The sequence below is a fragment of the Zingiber officinale genome, chromosome 8B, assembly GCF_018446385.1.
Source record: "Zingiber officinale cultivar Zhangliang chromosome 8B, Zo_v1.1, whole genome shotgun sequence".
NCBI classification, from domain to species: Eukaryota; Viridiplantae; Streptophyta; class Magnoliopsida; order Zingiberales; family Zingiberaceae; genus Zingiber; species Zingiber officinale.
In genome coordinates, this window is record NC_056001.1 from 39,971,108 (window position 1) to 39,989,700 (window position 18,593).

At 44.1% G+C, this 18,593-nt stretch overlaps 1 protein-coding gene across 1 annotated transcript; it reads right to left on the reverse strand.

Annotated features, from left to right (window-relative positions):
* Positions 1 to 1,883: 1,883 nt before the first annotated feature.
* Positions 1,884 to 18,204, reverse strand: LOC122014622 (adenylyl-sulfate kinase 3-like). Its single transcript, XM_042570948.1, has 7 exons — positions 18,004 to 18,204; positions 17,785 to 17,912; positions 15,685 to 15,834; positions 15,452 to 15,570; positions 15,281 to 15,365; positions 14,400 to 14,446; positions 1,884 to 2,165 (listed from the first exon to the last, which is right to left on the reverse strand). Exons 2-7 carry the CDS (start codon positions 17,906 to 17,908, stop codon positions 2,070 to 2,072), a joined length of 621 nt encoding a protein of 206 aa, XP_042426882.1. The 5' UTR covers positions 17,909 to 17,912; positions 18,004 to 18,204; the 3' UTR covers positions 1,884 to 2,069.
* Between the last annotated feature and the right edge of the window lie 389 nt (positions 18,205 to 18,593).

An 18,593-nucleotide genomic window follows, 5' to 3' on the forward strand; every position in this document is an offset into this window, starting at 1 on the left:
ACTTTTCAAAGGATTCAGATTTATGTGTCATCAAATATCTACTGAAGTCATCAGTAAATGTGATGAAGTACCTATAACCGCCTCTAGCAGCAACATTGAAAGGGTCACATACATCACTATGTATGAGTCCTAACAAATCAGTTGCTCTCTCGCTGTGCCCACTAAAGGGAGTCTTGGCCATCTTGCCTCGTAGGCATGACTCGCATATCTCATATGATTCAAAATCAAATGAGTCCAACAAACCATCCTTATGGAGTTGGGATAAGCGCTTGTCATTTATATGACCTAAGCGACAGTGCCAAAGTTAGGTTTGGTTCATGTCATTAGACTTGAACCTCTTGGTATTTACGTTATAGATAGGGCTTTCAAGGTCTAGAATATAGAGTCCGTTTATCAGAGGTGCACTACAATAGAAGATATCGTTTAAGTAGACGGAACAACATTTGTTCTTTATAATAAACGAGAAACCTTTCTTGTCCAAACAAGAAACTGATATAATGTTCTTAGTTAATGCAGGCACATAACAACAATCGACTAACTCTAGTACAAGCCCAGAGGGCAGAGATAAACAGTAAGTCCCTACAGCAACAGCAGCAACCCGTGCTCCATTGCCTACTCGTAGGTCCACCTCGCCCTTTGTCAATGCCCTGCTATTTCTCAGCGCCTGCACATCAGTACAAATGTGAGAAGCACATCCAGTATCTAATACCCATGATGTAGAAATAGATAGATTGACTTCTATAACATATATACCTGAAGTGGAAGTCGATTGTAGGATCGAAAAGAATTTAGATATCTCCACAATGACATGATATTGTCCACTTTGGGCCTAAGCCCTCATGGTTTTGCTCTTGGGCTCTACCCAAAAGGCCTCATGTCAATAGAGATATCTTTCTCTTATAAACCCATGATCTTTTCCATGTGTTTTCAATATGGGACTATGTTTGCAACCTTACAACCCCAACAATCCCCCCCTCAAACAAAGGACCATGGGCTTCCCACGTTCGATCCTCGATCCACCAGGTCTTCCTGCCCCTCGGTCTACCCGACCTACTAGGACTTCCTGCCCCTCGGTCTACCTGACCTACTAGGACTTCCTTGCCTAGCCGCAACTAGGACTTCCTGCCTGATGTCTGGTCCTCTTGATCCGAACATAGGAGCCCCCACTTTCTTTGTTCGAGGTCAATATTGTACTCACATGGTTCAATCAGACCATAGCTCTTGTGCACAGTCGGCGGTTAAACCTTCTGGCAGTCCGGGCTCTGATACCAATTGTAGATTTTTCGGGCCGCGAAAACCGCTTTTTCACGTCGCGGAAACCCCGAAACCCCCTAACAGTGGTATCAGAGCCACGTGCGAAGCTTGTACGGATTTAGTTTTTGTTTTTATGACAAAAATTCAGTTCTGTGATATTCTGTAATTTTATGATTTTTAGAGTTTTTATGGGTATTTTTCTCGTAGAAGCGAAGCACAAGTGTTTCGGCACTTGTAGACTTCGACTACCGAGAAGAATTTTCCAAAACGGCAAAGTTTCGCCCCAAAATTCTGTTAGGTTTTTCGGGCCGCGAAAATCGCTTTTTCGCGTCACGGAAACCCCGAAACCCCCTAGCCATTGGATCCGTGCGAAGAAAACTTTCGAAAATACAAGTACGAGTTTCAAAAGTTTTCTTCGCACGGATCCAATGGCTAGGGGGTTTCGGGGTTTCCGCGACATATCATCAAATTTGAACTTTTATCTATACCTGACTTATTATGTAATAAGCTGTATGTCAACACCTTGCTTCTTGCAAAAGACAAATCTCTAATGAACATTCTGCAGTGACCATGAAAACCTTGTTGAAACAAAATGGTGTAGTAAATAATACACTACAAGAAAATTGAGATTTTTCAACCGGAATGGAAATTCCATTCCACCACATTCGTAATTCGTTTATCAACCAAGGAAGAACCCACAAAGTTTTGTTTACTTGAGTCATAAATAAGTAGAATGGGAAGCCGACCTCGATGTCAACTTGCAGCAAAAAAGGAGATATTATTGGAGTACAAAGAGACTTCGTGAAGCTTTATTATTATTGCAAAAGGCCTTTCTCTTCCAAGTAGTCGACAATGTGTCCGGCCATGGAAAGAGGAGAAGGGCAGATTCCATTTTCTTGTTTGATCTCTATCTGGAAATAGAAAAAATGGTGTGGAATACTTCAACAAGAGGCCTGAAACAAGGATACATAAATCTACGGGCACCCATTTACAATTCCAGGCCACGATGAGGTGGAATAATCGACAATGAATTGCAATTTGTATCAAGCTGCTACAATAAGCATATTGCTATCCACTACTAGTTATTTTTAGAGACTTAATATATACATGAATTGTATTCAGTCATCAAGCCGTGTTTATCCAATTATTTGGAGGTCAATTAAGCAATGCATATTGTTGCATATATTCATGAGCAAGGAATACAGCTATCAGATACCAAACAGTATGCAAGTAATTAATGTATGGTTCTTGAGCAATGGTGTGAGCTTGATGGACAGTATATTTATGTCTATGGAAATTGAATATGTTTATATCAAGTAACAGAAACAATAAGCATCTTATGGCTAGATTGCATTTCTGTTAAGAGTACAATCTAGGTATGACAAATAGCAATTGACTGTTCTTGAGTTTATAACAAAGAAGAACAATCATATATAAATCTATACAACAATTTGTGTATATACATTTGTATCTGCAGACGAATATTTAACATATAAGCTATGAATATCTAGTCAAGCAAATCGTGAGCCACATATTTAAGTCTGAAAAAAGAATATTTGATGTGCCTCTATCTTCTAAGCCATTCAAATTAATTTAACCCAATGGTTCTGTATGCAAAGATGGGGCATGCAAATACACCACATAAGAGATCACTCATTAATTCTAAATCCTACAAGCAGATCCATCACAATTTCTCAAATGACTTAGACCATCCAATGTAATTGAGCCCACAGGGTTCCAAATGTGCCAAGATTATAGTTCCTGAAACCTACAAACACATGCATCATAATGTCCCTTTGGTAGCTGAAGTGATCTTTCCTAGGTCGTGAGTTATGTTTGCAGTAAAAGTTTAAATGGTTTCTCTCTAAGAAGGTGAGCAGGTACCTAGAATATTGGCCATCGGTCCTACTACCAATCAGTGTTTTAAATCGCGTAGCGTTGGTTCATAGCGTTTTTGTCTTGTCATCGCGTAGCGTAAATAACGAAGCACATAGCGCAAGCTTTTCGTGCACGTCAATGTTTAAATTTAAAAAAAAACAAAATATACTTATATAAGTAAAATAAAAATAGCATAACCTAAAATTAATCATAATAATTTATTACATGTCAAAATATCTCATAACAACAATTTAAAAAGTCTTATAATTAAAACAACATGACCTAGAAATAATCAGTATCATGTAACTCTATATCACTATCATCATCAATAGTGTCTGATCCTGTCTGAGCGCTGAGTCGATGGATACTGGGGACGTGGCACTCTCCGCTGTCTTCGACTGGTGATATGGATTTCCGGCGAACCTGCAAAGAAGCCGAGCCGGGAGGGGTTTCCCGGCGACGACCCTCCGACGCTCAAGTCAGGCAGTGAAGAAGACGAAGAACAAGGCAACGCTACTATGGCTACAGTGATGAGACTCGCATACCTCCGTCGAAGTCTGGGGGTCCTTATATAGAATTCCGGGAAGGCGCGGGCACGCTTCTCGATGCGTGCACGCTTCCCCAAACATACTTCAGTAGGGTTGTGTCAGAAAAGCATGTCTGACGTCATTCCGCAATCGCCCGAGCATATCCCGGATGTGACGGTGGAAACTTCCACCGTACGATACTCTGTCCGCTCCGACCGCCGACCATGCTGTTTGTCGGCGGCAGGTGTCTCGAGGATGAAGTTACCAGCTGTCCTTTTTGTCTCCTTGCGCTCTTACCTGTTCCCGGGCCGAGCGGACAGTCGCTCGGCGCTTATGGCCTCCGGGAATGCGCATACCTCGGCCCCGGCGGGGAAGCCCTGCTCATGTGCTCGGATGGAATTGCGCCTTATTGTCCTGTGGCTTGGCCGAGCGGCTTATCCGCCCGACCCATAGACTCTTTTACCTTGAGCATCGGAAATCCGACCCCTGGTCGGGCTGTCTTTCGTCCGGTCCGGGAGACCCCTTGCCGGATGTCCGGTCGGCCGGATGCTCGGTCGGCCCGCCACTCCGCTCGGCACGGCCTCTGTCCGCTCGCCACGACCTTGGGGTTGACCCTCTTGACCATTGACCTCCACGTGTCGTTGACCTCCTGCCAACGAGGATCCCCCGTCCTTACCACCGGATTACATGCCTCCCCCTCAAGTCTAGTCGAAGGAGGCGTTGAGTCCGACTGACTGAACTATGAGTTTGGCCGAGCGACAGCCATCCTGCCACTCCCGAAAGTGTACCTCCGCTCGACCACTATGGAGTCGAATAGCGCCGGTCGGCTAACTGCCGAGGGCTGTCCAACTGGCTTGTGATGATGTCCGCGGGATCTTCTCGGAACGCGTGCAAATCTACGCCATTATGGTTGAGCACGCGGGTTCTGCCTCGTGATGGGGCTCATTAAATGCCCTCCTCTGACTGAGTGCCACGTGGCGCTGTTGACGTCATCGTACGACCGCCGCCTTATGCCCGATGCGACGTTCACCGGTTTGAAATGGACGGTTGGATGCGAGCCTCGGGTTATGTGACCTGCATCCGACGGCTGGGGCGGGTCGAGCCCATCCTTATAAAGCTCTCGTCGCCTTCTTCCGCCGCATTTTCGCCTTCGCGTGCTCAGCAGCTTTCCCTGCGCTCCTTGCTCCGGTGACCTCGTCCTTCGGCACTCCAGCGACCCTTTGCCCTGTTCTTTCGATCCTCATCTTTTTTGTAAGGTTGTTTGCCTTTCTCTCTTCGGTTCTATGTTTTCTTTGCGTTCTTTAACGCGTTCTCGTCTTTTGGTTACTGTTCCGTTCATCTCCCTCAAGCCCTTGTGTTTTCTCCCGATTTCTGCCTCCTCCACTGTTCCGGCGATGGCTAGCTCTTTCTAGCCCGCGGACCTTGCTCTCGGCCCATGGTATACTACCATGGAGTCGCGGTTCAATCGGCGTGATGCCGAGAGCCTGATTAACGCTTTTGACATCCCTTCCGATTTCGAATTGATTTTACCTTCGCCTTCCGCTCGGCCGCACAAACCACCGCGCGACGCTTTTTGTCTTTTCCGTGACCAATTCACAACCGGTCTACGGTTTCCTCTCCACCCCTTCATCGTTGAAGTTTACGACTTCTTTGGCATTCCGCTCGCCCAGTTAGTTCCCAACACTTTTCGCCTTCTGTGCGGAGTTGTGGTATTATTTAAGATACACAACATTCCCCTCCGCCCGGAAGTCTTCTATTATTTCTAGTATCCCAAGCAGTCCGAGCCGGACACTTATTTGTTTCAGGCTCGGCCTGGTTTGGTCTTTTTTGATAAACTGTCTTCTTCCAACAAACATTGGAAAGAGAACTTCTTCTTTCTTCGTATTCCCGGGCGGCTCCCTTTCCGCACTAAATGACAGGTCGGACCGCCCACCTCCCCTGAGCTGAAGAAGTATAAAACCCGACCGGACTACCTTCAAGCAGCGAATATGCTAGCCGGTCTGAAGCTCGACATCAACAAGCTCCTACCTGAAGGAGTGATGTATATATTCGGTTTGAGTCCGAGCCGGACCCCCCTCCTGAGCAGCTTCGGTAAGAAATTTACTTGTGCATTTGCCTTGAGTTCTAACTGATTTTCTTCTCTTTTCCTTACAGCGAACATCGTAATGGAGTCTGTGCTGCTCGGGATCTTGAAGAGAAAAGCGGCCGCGCTCGAGGCGGCAGCGGCCAAGGAAATGAAGCAGTTGGGCATTGCTCCGGTCGGCTCTCACGAGGGTGAGAGCGAGGCGAACGCAGGGGAGTCGGCCGCTCGAGCTTCACCTGAGGAAGCGACTGGTAGTGCAACTTCCAGCAAGGGCCCTTCTGTTTGGGAGGATGACTCTGAGCCGGACGACGAACTCCCCCTCAACCAGAAGAGACGGCGAGTTGAGATGTCGCTTTGTTCGGCGACCTCCGCAGTGCAAGCGTCCGAGCGGATGGGCACCTCATCTCCCCGGGCAAAGCGCCATCGGTCGAGGCGCTCTCCTCCGACCGGACCCCCTCCCAACTGGATCCTCCTGCGGATCCCATCGAAGCGGTGTCGGTCAGCTCTCTTCCCCCTGTACCCCGCCGAGTCCGCCGCTCGGGCATTCTGTCCTCGATGTCCAGCCCGGCTTCCGATCCCTCGGCGTTCGCTCACACGACTCCGGGCCGGCGCCGCACTATTAAGGCCACCCTGCACCTCCCCACTGAGGCGTTTAAGGCCGAGTCCGATCAGCCGACGGCTCCTGAACACATGATCACCATCAAGGGGCCCCTTGCTGAGATGTGGGCTGACGCCCGAGCCCGTGTCACCATGATACCGCTCGACAAACTGGCCAACAGTCACATGCAGCAGTCCACAGGGGTAAGCCTCAGTTATGCTCCTTTATATAGTCTTCCCAGTCGGCATTTTAACACTTCTACGTACATCAGAGATGGGTGGAAGAGATCGATGTCTCCAACCGCTTGGCCATGGTGGAGGAGGAACTGAAGAGACTAAAGAGTCCGGGCGGCCCGTCTTCTTCTCAAGGCCCTTCATACGCTGAGCTGCAGAAGGAGCTCGTAAAGACCAAGAACTTGCTGGAGGTCGAGCGGAAGAAGACGGCCGACCAAGCCTACATGCTGGCCCAATACGAGAAGCAGGTCAAGACCTTTGATTGGAAGATGAGCTTGGCCACCGATCGGAAGAACCAGGCCATCGCCGACCTAGACAAAAAGAATGTTGAAGCGAGGGCTCTGGAGTAGCGGGTGAAGGAGCTTGCGGATCTGCTGGACCGCGAGAAGAAGGGTCGTTCGGTCGAGGCGGCGACTCTCAGGGACGATTTGAAGGCTCTGCAGGAAGCTCTCGACGCTTCCCGCGCCGCCTTCAAGGAGTACCAGGAGACGGAGCCAGGCCGTGTCGCCACCTTGAGGCAGACGTACATTCGCTCGGCGGAATTTGTTGAGAAGGTCTGCGACCGGATGGTTATTACCTTCGAGTTGGCCATCACCGCCACGGCGGACTATCTGAAGTCCAAGGGTCAGCTCCCCGAGTCCGTGGTCATCCCTGCTACGGAGCATGCGGCGCTTCTCACCACCATTCCGAAGCATGTTTTCAATTATCTAGAATGAAGTGTTTTCTGTAATCCTTCAGATCGGCGAACTTATGAATGTAATTTTGGAATGCCAATTTTTGCTCTTCCGTGAAGTGTTTCTTGTAACTACACCGCTCGACCTTCATTCTGCACGGAACTCCTGTTAGTTTTTCGTTAGAAGAGCTTTTCTCAATTGCGCCGCTCGGTCAAAACGACCTTCATTTTGCATGGAACTTCTGTTAGCTTTTCGTTAGTCGGCGCTGGTAAGCGCACGCCATTGTTTTCTCCCTGTCCTTAGGATCAAGGCTGGTTGATCATCGGCCCTAGATGCTGGGCCTCAGTCTATCTGCACGACACTGTCCCGTCCGGGGGGTTTATAGTCGCCGGTTCGACTCTAGAGTTTAACGTCGCCGCTCGACGGTCTTCCGATTGGGGGGTTTATAGTCGCTGGTTCGACTCTAAAGTTTAACGTCGCCGCTCGACGGTCTACGAGCCGGGGGGTTTATAGTCGCGGGTTCGACTTTAGAGTTTAACGTCGCCGCTCGACGGTCTTCGAGCCGGGGGGTTTATAGTCGCTGGTTCGACTTTAGAGTTTAACATCGCCGCTCGACGGTCTTCGAGCCGGGGGGTTTATAGTCGCCGGTTCGACTCTAGAGTTTAATGTCGCCGTTCGACGGTCTTCTGGTTAGGGGGTTTATAGTCGCTGGTCCGACTCTAGAGTTTAACGTCGCCGCTCGACAATCTTCAGGCCGGCGGGTTTATAGTCGCCGATTCGACTCTAGAGTTTAACGTCGCTACTCGACGGTCTTCAGGCCGGGGGGTTTATAGTCGCTGGTCCGACTCTAGAGTTTAACGTCGCCGCTCGACGGTCTTCTGGCCGGGGGGTTTATAGTCGCCGGTCCGACTCTAGAGTCTTCGTTATCGAGCCATGACTCGGATAATATACGCCCGACCGATCGGCTTGGGGTCTTCGTCATCGAGCCGATGGCTCGGATAATATACTCCCGGCTGATCGGCTCGGGGTCTTCATCATCGAGCCGATGACTCGGATAATATACGCCCGGCCGACCGGCACGGGGTTTTAGTCATCGATCCGACTCGGATAATCGTTCGCCGACCGGTTCGGGTCTTCAACAATTCCACCGTCAACTCAGATAATATACGCCTGGCTGATCGGCACGGGGTCTTCGACATCGAGCCGATGGCTCGGATAATATACGCCCGGCCGATCGGCACGGGGTCTTCGACATCGAGTCGGTGGCTCGGATAATATACGTCAGGCAGATCAGCACGGGGTCTTCGGCATCGAGCCGGTGGCTCGGATAATATACGTCAGGCAGATCAGCACGGGGTCTTCGGCATCGAGCCGGTGGCTCGGCTAATATACACCTGGCCGATCGGCTCGGGGTCTTCGGCATCGAGCCGGTGGCTCGGCTAATATACACCCGACCGATCGACACGGGGGCCTTTGGCATCGAGCCGGTGGCTCGGATATGATGGAAACCCGGCCGATCGGCACGGGAGTCCTTGCTCGAGAAACTATGATAAATTCTATGATCGAAAGAAAATACAGCTAAAAAACTAACCTGCCGACCAGCAGAGGATCTGATTCAATTTCTCGACTCCCGAATACCCGTGGAGTGAGGATACGATATACTCGTCGAAACCCCTCAAAGTCATGAGGATGGCGGAACTTTTTGAAGCTCGTGATGGATCCGTCCGGTAACCTCCGGAACCATTGTTGTGCCGATCCAGAAAGGGTGGTGAGGAACACCCGACACTTCACACCATCTGTATATTGATGCAATGTGGCTGTGTTGTCAAACTTACCCAGATGGTCGTCTGGGTCGGTGGTCCCGTTGTATTCCCCGATCGCCGGGGGCGCGTAATGCCTTGGTAGTGGGTCGCGTAGGATGGCCTCGGGAGAATTGTCTATTGATCCGCTCGGGGGACGAGTCTGTCCGTGGCGCCTTGCCCTTCCTTGCGTCGCGAAGGGGCGCCTCATCAGACGAAGAGCCCCGGTCGAGGTTGGGCGACCGAGGGCGTTTGAATAAAGCCCCGGAACCAGATCGGGCGGGCTCCCACCGAGTGCCGGCCGCCTTTGTTCCGCCCCATATCGAGCTACTCCCGGCCGTCTGTGCCGCCCGATCATTGATACCGACGCTGTTGCGCTATCCGATCGGCTCGAGCCTTTTGCCGCTCGACTATCTTGGCGCGCGCTGACGAGCGCCTAGTTCTTCGGAGAGAGTGTCACCATGAGTTGACGTCGCTTCTTCCATCGCCTACGCCGGATTCGTGAACGCCCACGCATTTGACACCACCTGATCCCGCCCGAGCCGAGTCGATGGACACCGGGACGTGGCACTCACTGCCTTCGATCGGTGATGTGGATCTCCCGAACTCGCAGAAGCCGAGCCGGAGGGATTTCCCGACGACCCTCCGACGCCAAGTCGGCGGTGAAGAAGAAGAAGAGCAAGGCAACGCTCTCGGCTATAGTGATGAGAATCGCATACCTCCGTCGGGGGTCCTTATATAGGACCCCGGGAGGCGCGGGCACGCTTCTCTACGCTTCTCGATGCGCGCACGCTTCCCCAAACATACCTCGATGTGCGTAGAAGCATGTCTGACGCCATTCCGCAATCGTCCGAGCATATCCGGATGCGACGGTGGAAACTTCCATCGACGATACATTCGCTCCCACCACGCTATTATTTGCAGCAGTGTCTCGAGGACGGTTACCACCGTCCTTTTGTCTCCTGCGTTCTTACTGTTCCCGGCCGAAGCGGACCACGCTCGGCCTCCGGGAATGCGCATACCTCGGCCCCGGCAGGTAAGCCCTGCTCATGTGCTCGGATGAAATTGCGCCTTATTGTCTAATGGCTCAGCCGAGCGGCTTATCCGCCCGGCCCATAAACTCTTTTACCTTGAGCATCGGAAACCCGACCCCTGGTCGGGCTGTCTTTCGTCCGGTCCGGGAGACCCCTGGCCGGATGTCCGGTCGGCCGGATGCTCGGTCGACCCGCCACTCCGCTCAGCACGACCTCTGTCCGCTCGACACGACCTTGGGGTTGACCATCTTGACCATTGACCTTCACGTGTCGTTGAACTCCCACCAACGAGGGTCCCCCGTCCTTACCACCGGATCAGTGTCTATGGTTGGAAATTTTCCACTATCAAAAGTTGTTAGAATTATTCCACCATAATTTTCAGCATCAAGATGATTATCTTCCACATCAACAAGACTCAACCTTGCTTATTTATCTTTGCTTCCACCTATTATATAAGAGATATGACATTTAAGAATCAATTATAGGTGAAGTAGATATAAGTAAATAATTTGCATATGCTTAGTGCTTACTTGAATTTTCAACAACTCTTCTTTTTTGAATTTGTAGGAGGAACTTCAACTATATCCTCAAAATTTTCGACTCGCTTATTTGAGTCGAAAAGATTTTCAAAGGTAGCCGACGACACACTCACAATAGGATCACTTTCAAATAATTCATCATCTTTAAGCAATTTAGTAGTTACGGGGAGGACTGGACCTTCTTTCTCAATTATCCATTCATTATCCGAATTAATTTCATCAACTACAATGGGATCAATCTTGTCTCTCCTCATAATGCTTCTCTCCCTAAGCTTGAAGTTATATTTCACAAACACCAACGCATTCAACTTTGCATGTTCAAGCCTATTTCTCTTTTTTGTATGAATTTTAATATTACAAAGAAGAAAACATATATAAAAAATTAAACAATGATATGAAAATTATAAAACAATTAAAATTCAAGTAGAGTTAGAAACTTAGAATACTCAATCGATTTAAAAGTGTTCCAATTTCTTTCACATCCCGAAGCACTACAAGTGAAACCAAACACTCGAATTGCAAATGTAGTAAGCTCGGGTGTTTTACTTCCAAAACGTTCCCACCACGAGACTAATAAGTAATAACATAAAAAAAATTACAAGAATGTATATAATTTTAAAATACGAATGCTAGTATAATTTTACAAGAAGAAAATTTTACCCAAAGTTCGCAACATTCTTGTTCGTTTTGCTATTGGAGTTCCAAATTCTCCTTCAGCTTTGTTATATAAGTTCAATTAGATGTCCGCTTTAAGACGATCATCAGAAGACAACATCCTATCCATGCATGTATACAATCCATCTCTAACTTCATCATAATCAGAAAATATTTCTTCAAAACGCAATTGCGGGTTCAAATAGTACTCGATCGCGTGCAGAGGATGATGAAGTTGTCGAGTCCATTGTGAATCAATTTTTTTTCCAAATGGGTTTGTATTTTCTATCAACTCTCCCACAATTAAACTTTATTGTCTCTTTTGCCTTATCCATAAGTTCATAAATATATCTCATGGCCGATCACTCCTCCAAATCAACTTCCCTTAACACACTTACAAGAGGAACAACACTCTTAACACAAAATGCAACATGTGGCCAAAAGTTGGGATCATTAACAACAATTCTCTTCACGACCTTCCCCTGAGTTGATTGAGATAGTGGTGAACTAACCCAATCTTCGGAAGCAAACATTTGTTCTCTTTTAACCTTATACATACTCTGAAGAGTGAGAAATGAAGTAGCAAAGCGAGTAACAGCCGGACGGAGAATTTCTTTACCGTTTGTATACTTTCTCATCAAAGAAAGTATAGTCCCATGACCATAAAGAAACTTCACAACTATCTTAGCATGCTCAATTGTGTCAGAAAAAATCTTCAACTTTGCAATATCCTCCAACATTAGATCAATGCAATGTGCCGCACAAGGTGCCCACCAAATTCTGTGTCTAGTCTCCATAATTTTTTTCCCTGCCTTAATGCAATTCGAAGCATTATCCGTGACAATTTGAGTCACATTTTCCTCTCCCACCTCATCAACAACATCATCAAGATATTTAAAGATCAATTCCCCATTTTTAATAGAAGCTAATGCATCAATAGATTTCAAAAAGAAAGTGTCAGCGCAACTATTTACCAAAAAATTGATCAAACTTCTATTCTTTCCATCCGTCCAACTATCGGACATAATAGTGCATCCATATTTTTTCCATGCCTTTTTATGCTCCTCATATATTAGGTTGATGTCATCAACCTCAGCTTTAAGTATCCAAGTTCTTAACTCATGCATTGAAGGATGTTTGAACCCTCTTCCATATTCCGCAATACCCTCAACCATAGGCAACTAATAAGGAACATTCACAACATTAAACGGAAGTCGTAGTAAATAAAATGACCAACTCTACGCTTCACATCAACCAGCAAATCTTTTTTGTATGCCAAATTTAGGGTTGTTTGTCTAGGTTCGGAACTAACAAACCCATGAAGAGTACCTTTACCTTTTGATTCACCACTACCAGAACATCCAATTGAATTTCCCCCTATACTTCCAACTTTTGATGATTGTGTACTTATACTCTGGGGACCCTCACCAATCTCTCGTAACAATTCGGTTTGTTTGCTTTTAGATGCTCCAATTTTGTCAAGTGATTCTCTAATTTCTTTCTTAATATCATCCGGAACACTAACACAATGTGCAACCCCTTTATGAGTTTGAGCTAAATGTTTCTTCAAGTGAGTAATCCCTCCATTTGATATATGATGACAAAATTTTGCACCGAACAGATTCCCCCCCCCCCCCCCTCCCCCCTCATTTTGATAACAATACTTCCAACCAATATCTTTTTTATCTTTTTTTGACAAATTTGTAGACATTGCAAATTCTAACTAGACAATCAAAATGCTAGAAAAACAAAAGAAAAAATCAGAACAAATAATTAATTAATTAGAAACAAATAAGTAAAAAAATGAGAATCAATCCAGGGCATCTGGATCGATCATTGGATCGATCCAGAGTGATCGATCCAGGGTCTGGATCGATCGATTCGATCCAATGATCAATCCAGATGCCTTGGATCGATCGAGTGATCGATCTAGATCCTCATGCCCGACTTTTGGAAATCGCGAAATCGCTTTTGTTCCTTCAAGAAACAAAAAACGAAAAGGAAAAACTAAACGAAGAAAATGAAAGGAAGGAGAAAGCTGACCTCTATCGCTGTCCCTCGCCGCCGCTCACAGGCTACCGCTCGCCGCTCACAAGTCACCGTTCGCCGCTCACAAGTCACTGCTCGCCGCTCGCCCGTCGCTAGTCGCCTGTCGTCTCTGCCCTACCTTCTCGACAATCACGATTCCACTCGCCTTTGCCTCCTCACCTTTGCCCTAGCTATTTTGTAAGCAATTATAGCACCCGCTATGTGCGCTATCGACGCTTTTGTCCTGAATAGCGTGGGCTATTCGGGACAATCGCTAATCAGCGAGCGCTCTGCAGCGTTCGTTAATCGTAGCATGCTATTCGCCGCTCTTGAAAACCCCGCTACCAATAATCTAAATCAAATTGACAAGTTTCATTTCAAATTTGCTCCCATTGTAACACAGAATATGTTAACTTTAAGAAAAGTAGGCATTGTGACATTATATCCTACAAGAATAATTGAACATACAATTTAGACATTTATGATTTCCAATTAACAATTTCCTTACCATGAGTAAATTCTGGGCATAACTAGGGTACTCTAATAAATATGAAATTGATAATAATCCAAAAGAAACATCTAGAATTCTTCTCAATATATTTTTAGATCATATTTGACGACTTTAAGATATTACAGACCTTAATAATATCACACAATTCAAGACTGAAATGGATCCACAATTACTATATCTATGGCATAATTCAAACCATTTGGTTTGATGATTGGTTCTCAAATAGCACAATGAATATAGTATTCAAAAATAAAAAATGTATCTGATTTCAGTACAGAATCAAGCTTGCTTTCTTCACGAAGGGACCCTTAACATGGAAGCTGGATGAACAACCAAGAACTTCTTGGATAATGCAGAATTCATCAGAATCAACAAAATCTCAAGTAATATTAGGGGTTTTTTTATCTTAACCATAAAAATACATTATAATCCTTTAAAAATACAAATAGATTGTATATGTTAATATATGCAACTAAATAACTAGCATGTCAATGTTGAATCTCCATTTTAAAGCTGCATGAACTGTCTAAGCAAAATATAGTGGGCAATGCCAAGTGGGTAATATTTATAAATGATTGCATGTGTACCTCACAATTCAGAGGTGGCTCATATGGATCATCTATCCCAGTAAAACCTGCATGAAAATCCAACTTTTGTAAGTAACTATTATGCAGAAAAATAAACTCATAGTCGCACACACTGTCCAATTTCCTATCCCTATCTGAAATGCAAATATATGGTGTGAAATATTTAACAATTTTGATCATTTTCAATCATGGAATCTAGTTAAAATATATAGACAATGTATTCCGCGATTTATGTAATAAGTTAAGCTCTGATATTGGAATTCTCCAGTACAACATAATTCAATGGAGATTAACCTTTAGGATAAAGGATAACAAAAATTGTTACCATCTGGCTACACAAAATTTTCACAAAATAAGGATGCCATTATTAAATGGTCAAGGTTTTCAACAGATTCTCATTAATAGTCCAGAAGAATCATTAATTCATTAAGGGATTTCTTCATGATGTATATATTTATAAGTGATACTTAAGTGTTTATAGACAATCAGTCTTGCATGTTCTCATCCCTAAGAATGACGACAACTGTTAGATAGTAGTTATCATAAGCTACTTGCATGGATTTATTTTTCCATTCATAGATTTTACATTAAGGTAAAAAAAAAAAAAAAAAAACTAAGTTCCAACATGGACATTAATTATTCATTAACTACAGCTATTTACTGTGGGAATTGCATGCTGAATAACTAAGACACTTGCAAATATGCTGGGTAAGTGAAAAAAAGAACTTTTGAAAAGCACAGGGCTAACTTAATTTATGCTAAGAATTGTCAAGTAGAATATCCTTTTATGCAGTATATAATAATCAATTAAACAAGCATCATTTAGATGTTATCTCGGATAATCTTGAATCACTCTATAACCTGCAGAAATAAAAGCATACCCTTTATCTTTCCTGCTCGAGCAAGTTTGTAAAGGCCTTTTGTGTCCCTTGCTTCGCACAACTCCAAAGGCATATTCATAAATACCTATAAGATATTCGCTATAAATCATAAAATAACTGAAAATAAGTTCAGTGTCTAGTGGAAAAAAAATTATACAGAGAAGTGCTGACTTCAATGAATCTAGAGTCAGGAACAATTGCACGGCAGAAATCTCTGTCTTTCCTATATGGAGATATCAAGCTGGCAATACAGACTAAACCTGAATCAGCAAAGAGCTTTGCCACTTCACCTGCATATATAGGCATTCCAATTATCATAAACAAAATTTCGGCTCTCTGCCTTTAATAGGCTCCAACTAATACAAATTTCCCTCAAAAATAGCCATTACTAAAGGGCAACTTACCAACCCTACGTATATTCTCAGTGCGATCTTTTGCTGAAAAGCCAAGATCTTTGTTCAACCCATGCCTAAGGTTGTCACCATCAAGTACATATGTAAGGTTTCCTTTGGAATGCAGTTCTCGACTCAACGTGCATGCTAGAGTACTTTTTCCTGGATAAATTGGAAGTATTAAACTTAAACAGGAAACACTATGCTTTTTCAAAGAAGATGGAACCTCATTCAAGGTTTCCCATGGCCAAGAAACCAATTAAATGAAACCAATGTTGTCACAAAAAACCATCTGACTGTTGCCACTTTGTAATGTCATAAGCAAGGTATAGTGTAGAACTAAAGTTGGATGAAATGAGGTTGTCCTGTAGAGGCAGACAAATTGGCCTAGATATATGGATGGTCATGGAACATAATCATTAACATTGTAAATATTTTCACAAACAAGTTAGAGTCAAATTTTCATTATTTTTGATAGGGAAAAGGAACAATTTCTGATGCATTAAGCAATAGATTGCACCAAGCTGTTGGAGATCACAAATATACAACTTCAAGGTAAAACCATTATTAGATAAGATTACAATCACAAGAACAAAACTGGCATCCTTATTTCTTCTTAACTTAAAGAACCTTTTGGAATCTACATTTTAGATGAGGCAACAGCAACAAGAGACAAACGTTCAAGTACTCACAGTACTCAAATGCCAATGTTATGTTCCACAGTTGAAAATCTCTAATTGCTCAAGTAACATTTTTAATATGAATAAAATGCAATGCTTACATGAACATTTTATAGCAGTTCTACATTTTAGATGAGGCAACAGCAACAGAGACAAATATTCAAATAATCGCATTACTCTAACATCAAAGTTATGTTCCACATTGAAAAGCTCTAACAGCTCGTCTGACTTTTTTTTAATATGAACAAAATACAATTTTTTCTTTATCTAGTGGCAAAACAACAGCCCAATAGATGAGATCTTTTAGTAAACTTTTGCAATTCCATTTCAAAATCAAAATAATGGATGCCATTGTCAAAATTAACTAGTTTCAGACACATGCAAAAGTAGAAAAATAGCAACCACACTATTTTTGAAATGTTAAAAATCAAATAAAAGAAGTTAGAAAAAAAAGGTTCCTATAAGGTCTGAAATAAATCCCACCTTTATCAGTTAATTGGATGGCCTTATCTTTTTCTTTCTCCCCCAAAAGAAGAGACTTAGCATGCATAGACCAATATTAGATGCTGAGGTTTTTCATGTTTTTATCACATCACTAAGTTCTTAACTGCTTTTAACACATTACTGACTTTGTTAACTGCAAGAGAAAGAGAAGTATATCAGCAGACTAAGAGAAAAGGAAACCAGACGGATAAGGCATTCCAGCACACATCCATCCCTAAGTGAAACCGAATGGGTTTTCCAGTTATTCATAATATTATTACATGTTTGTGATTTGAACATGGAACTCTTTAAAAAGAAGCAAATTGTAGATCACTAAGTTAAAATTTATGTTGATATTTTCCTTTTCAAACAAAAGTTCAGTTGACATATCAAAAGTCTACTAAAACTTATCTATGCATGATATCGGTCCATCATTAGAATCAAGAAAATCATGATGGATAGCTGTTTAAGAAGTAAGAAGATCAGCCTCTTCAGTTGGAAAAATGGTGCATAATATGCAATAGGCGGACTTAGTTCTTACTCCGTAAGTAGAAGTAAATTGATATTTCAAAATGACAACCAGTGTAGCCATAGCGTCACTCAAGGAACAAATTTTTAATGAATTTCTTGAGCAAGATCATTTTTTTTTCATTGTCAATTTAAAATACAAAAAACGAGCATTCACATTTAGACCTGAAGGTTGTAAAAATACACATCCTGCCCTAATACTACAATATCAAACATAACTAAGAACTAAATCGAACAAGAAAAAAAAATATTGAATCCCTAAATCAAAATTACAAAAAACGACTTTAAGATTAGATCGTTACTCAATCAAGAACTTCTGTTTTTTTGTTTTTAAATTTCCACGAAGCAAAAGAGATAGTTGCAGATAAAAATTAAAACACCCACTGGATGTACGAATAAAAATATAGGGATAAAGCCAAACCTGAGCCGCTAAGCCCAGTGATCCAAACGACGCAACCCTTCTGCTTAAGCAGCTTCTCCCGATCGACCTTCCCGACCTGGCATTCTTGCCAGAAGATGTTCGTCGACTTCCCGATTACAGACATTGAACTAAAATGACCCCGAGATAGGTTGAGATGAACTTAAAAATCAGAAGAAGAAAATTTACAACTACAAAGGGGAAAATTTTTCCCAAGAATACCAAGCGCCAACGTCCCGAAGCCGACGGAAAAGGAAAAACTTGCAGCGATCAGGGATCACAAAACCTGGAGCAGAGATTGCGACAACGCCCTGGAAAAGCAATCGAGATCGATTCGAGGGTGCAACACAGCAAACGAACAGCTGCGAGCGAAAGAGGGAGAGCTAAGAGCGAGAAAACAAATCCGACGCTCCGACAGTCGGATTTCGCTTTATTTATTTATTTATTTATTTATGACTCCCTGTCCACGGAGAATCCTTGACCTTGGACCCTGCGCTCAGCGCGCGTGCAGGGCACGTGATCTTTGTGTGTGGGCCGAAGGCTATATTACATGCAGCCTTATAGACCAAGTTTGACATGTGGCGCATTCTGATATCCTCCTCGTATCGCAAAAGTCGTGCGTTCCTAAGGGACGTTTGCACGGTTAGGTTCTGTTTACCAGGGGAGCGGGGAGAATGGAAGGGAGAGGAGAGGGATGCCAGTTTACTTTGTTGGCGGAGGGTATAAATGAATCGAGTCAGTTCATCAATTTTTTGAGCCGGTTTAATAAATATTTAATTCGTATTTGAAATTATCGAATTCGAATCGAACTC

Bases quoted from the DNA above. Each gene is read 5' to 3' on its own strand.
- LOC122014622 (XM_042570948.1), bottom strand. From the start codon at position 17,908: ATGTCTGTAATCGGGAAGTCGACGAACATCTTCTGGCAAGAATGCCAG. The intron at 15,571-15,684 runs GTAAGTTGCCCT...CTATATATGCAG, and splicing joins TGAGAATATACGTAGGGTTG to GTGAAGTGGCAAAGCTCTTT. The intron at 14,447-15,280 runs GTATGCTTTTAT...ATTTTCATGCAG, and splicing joins TCGAGCAGGAAAGATAAAGG to GTTTTACTGGGATAGATGAT.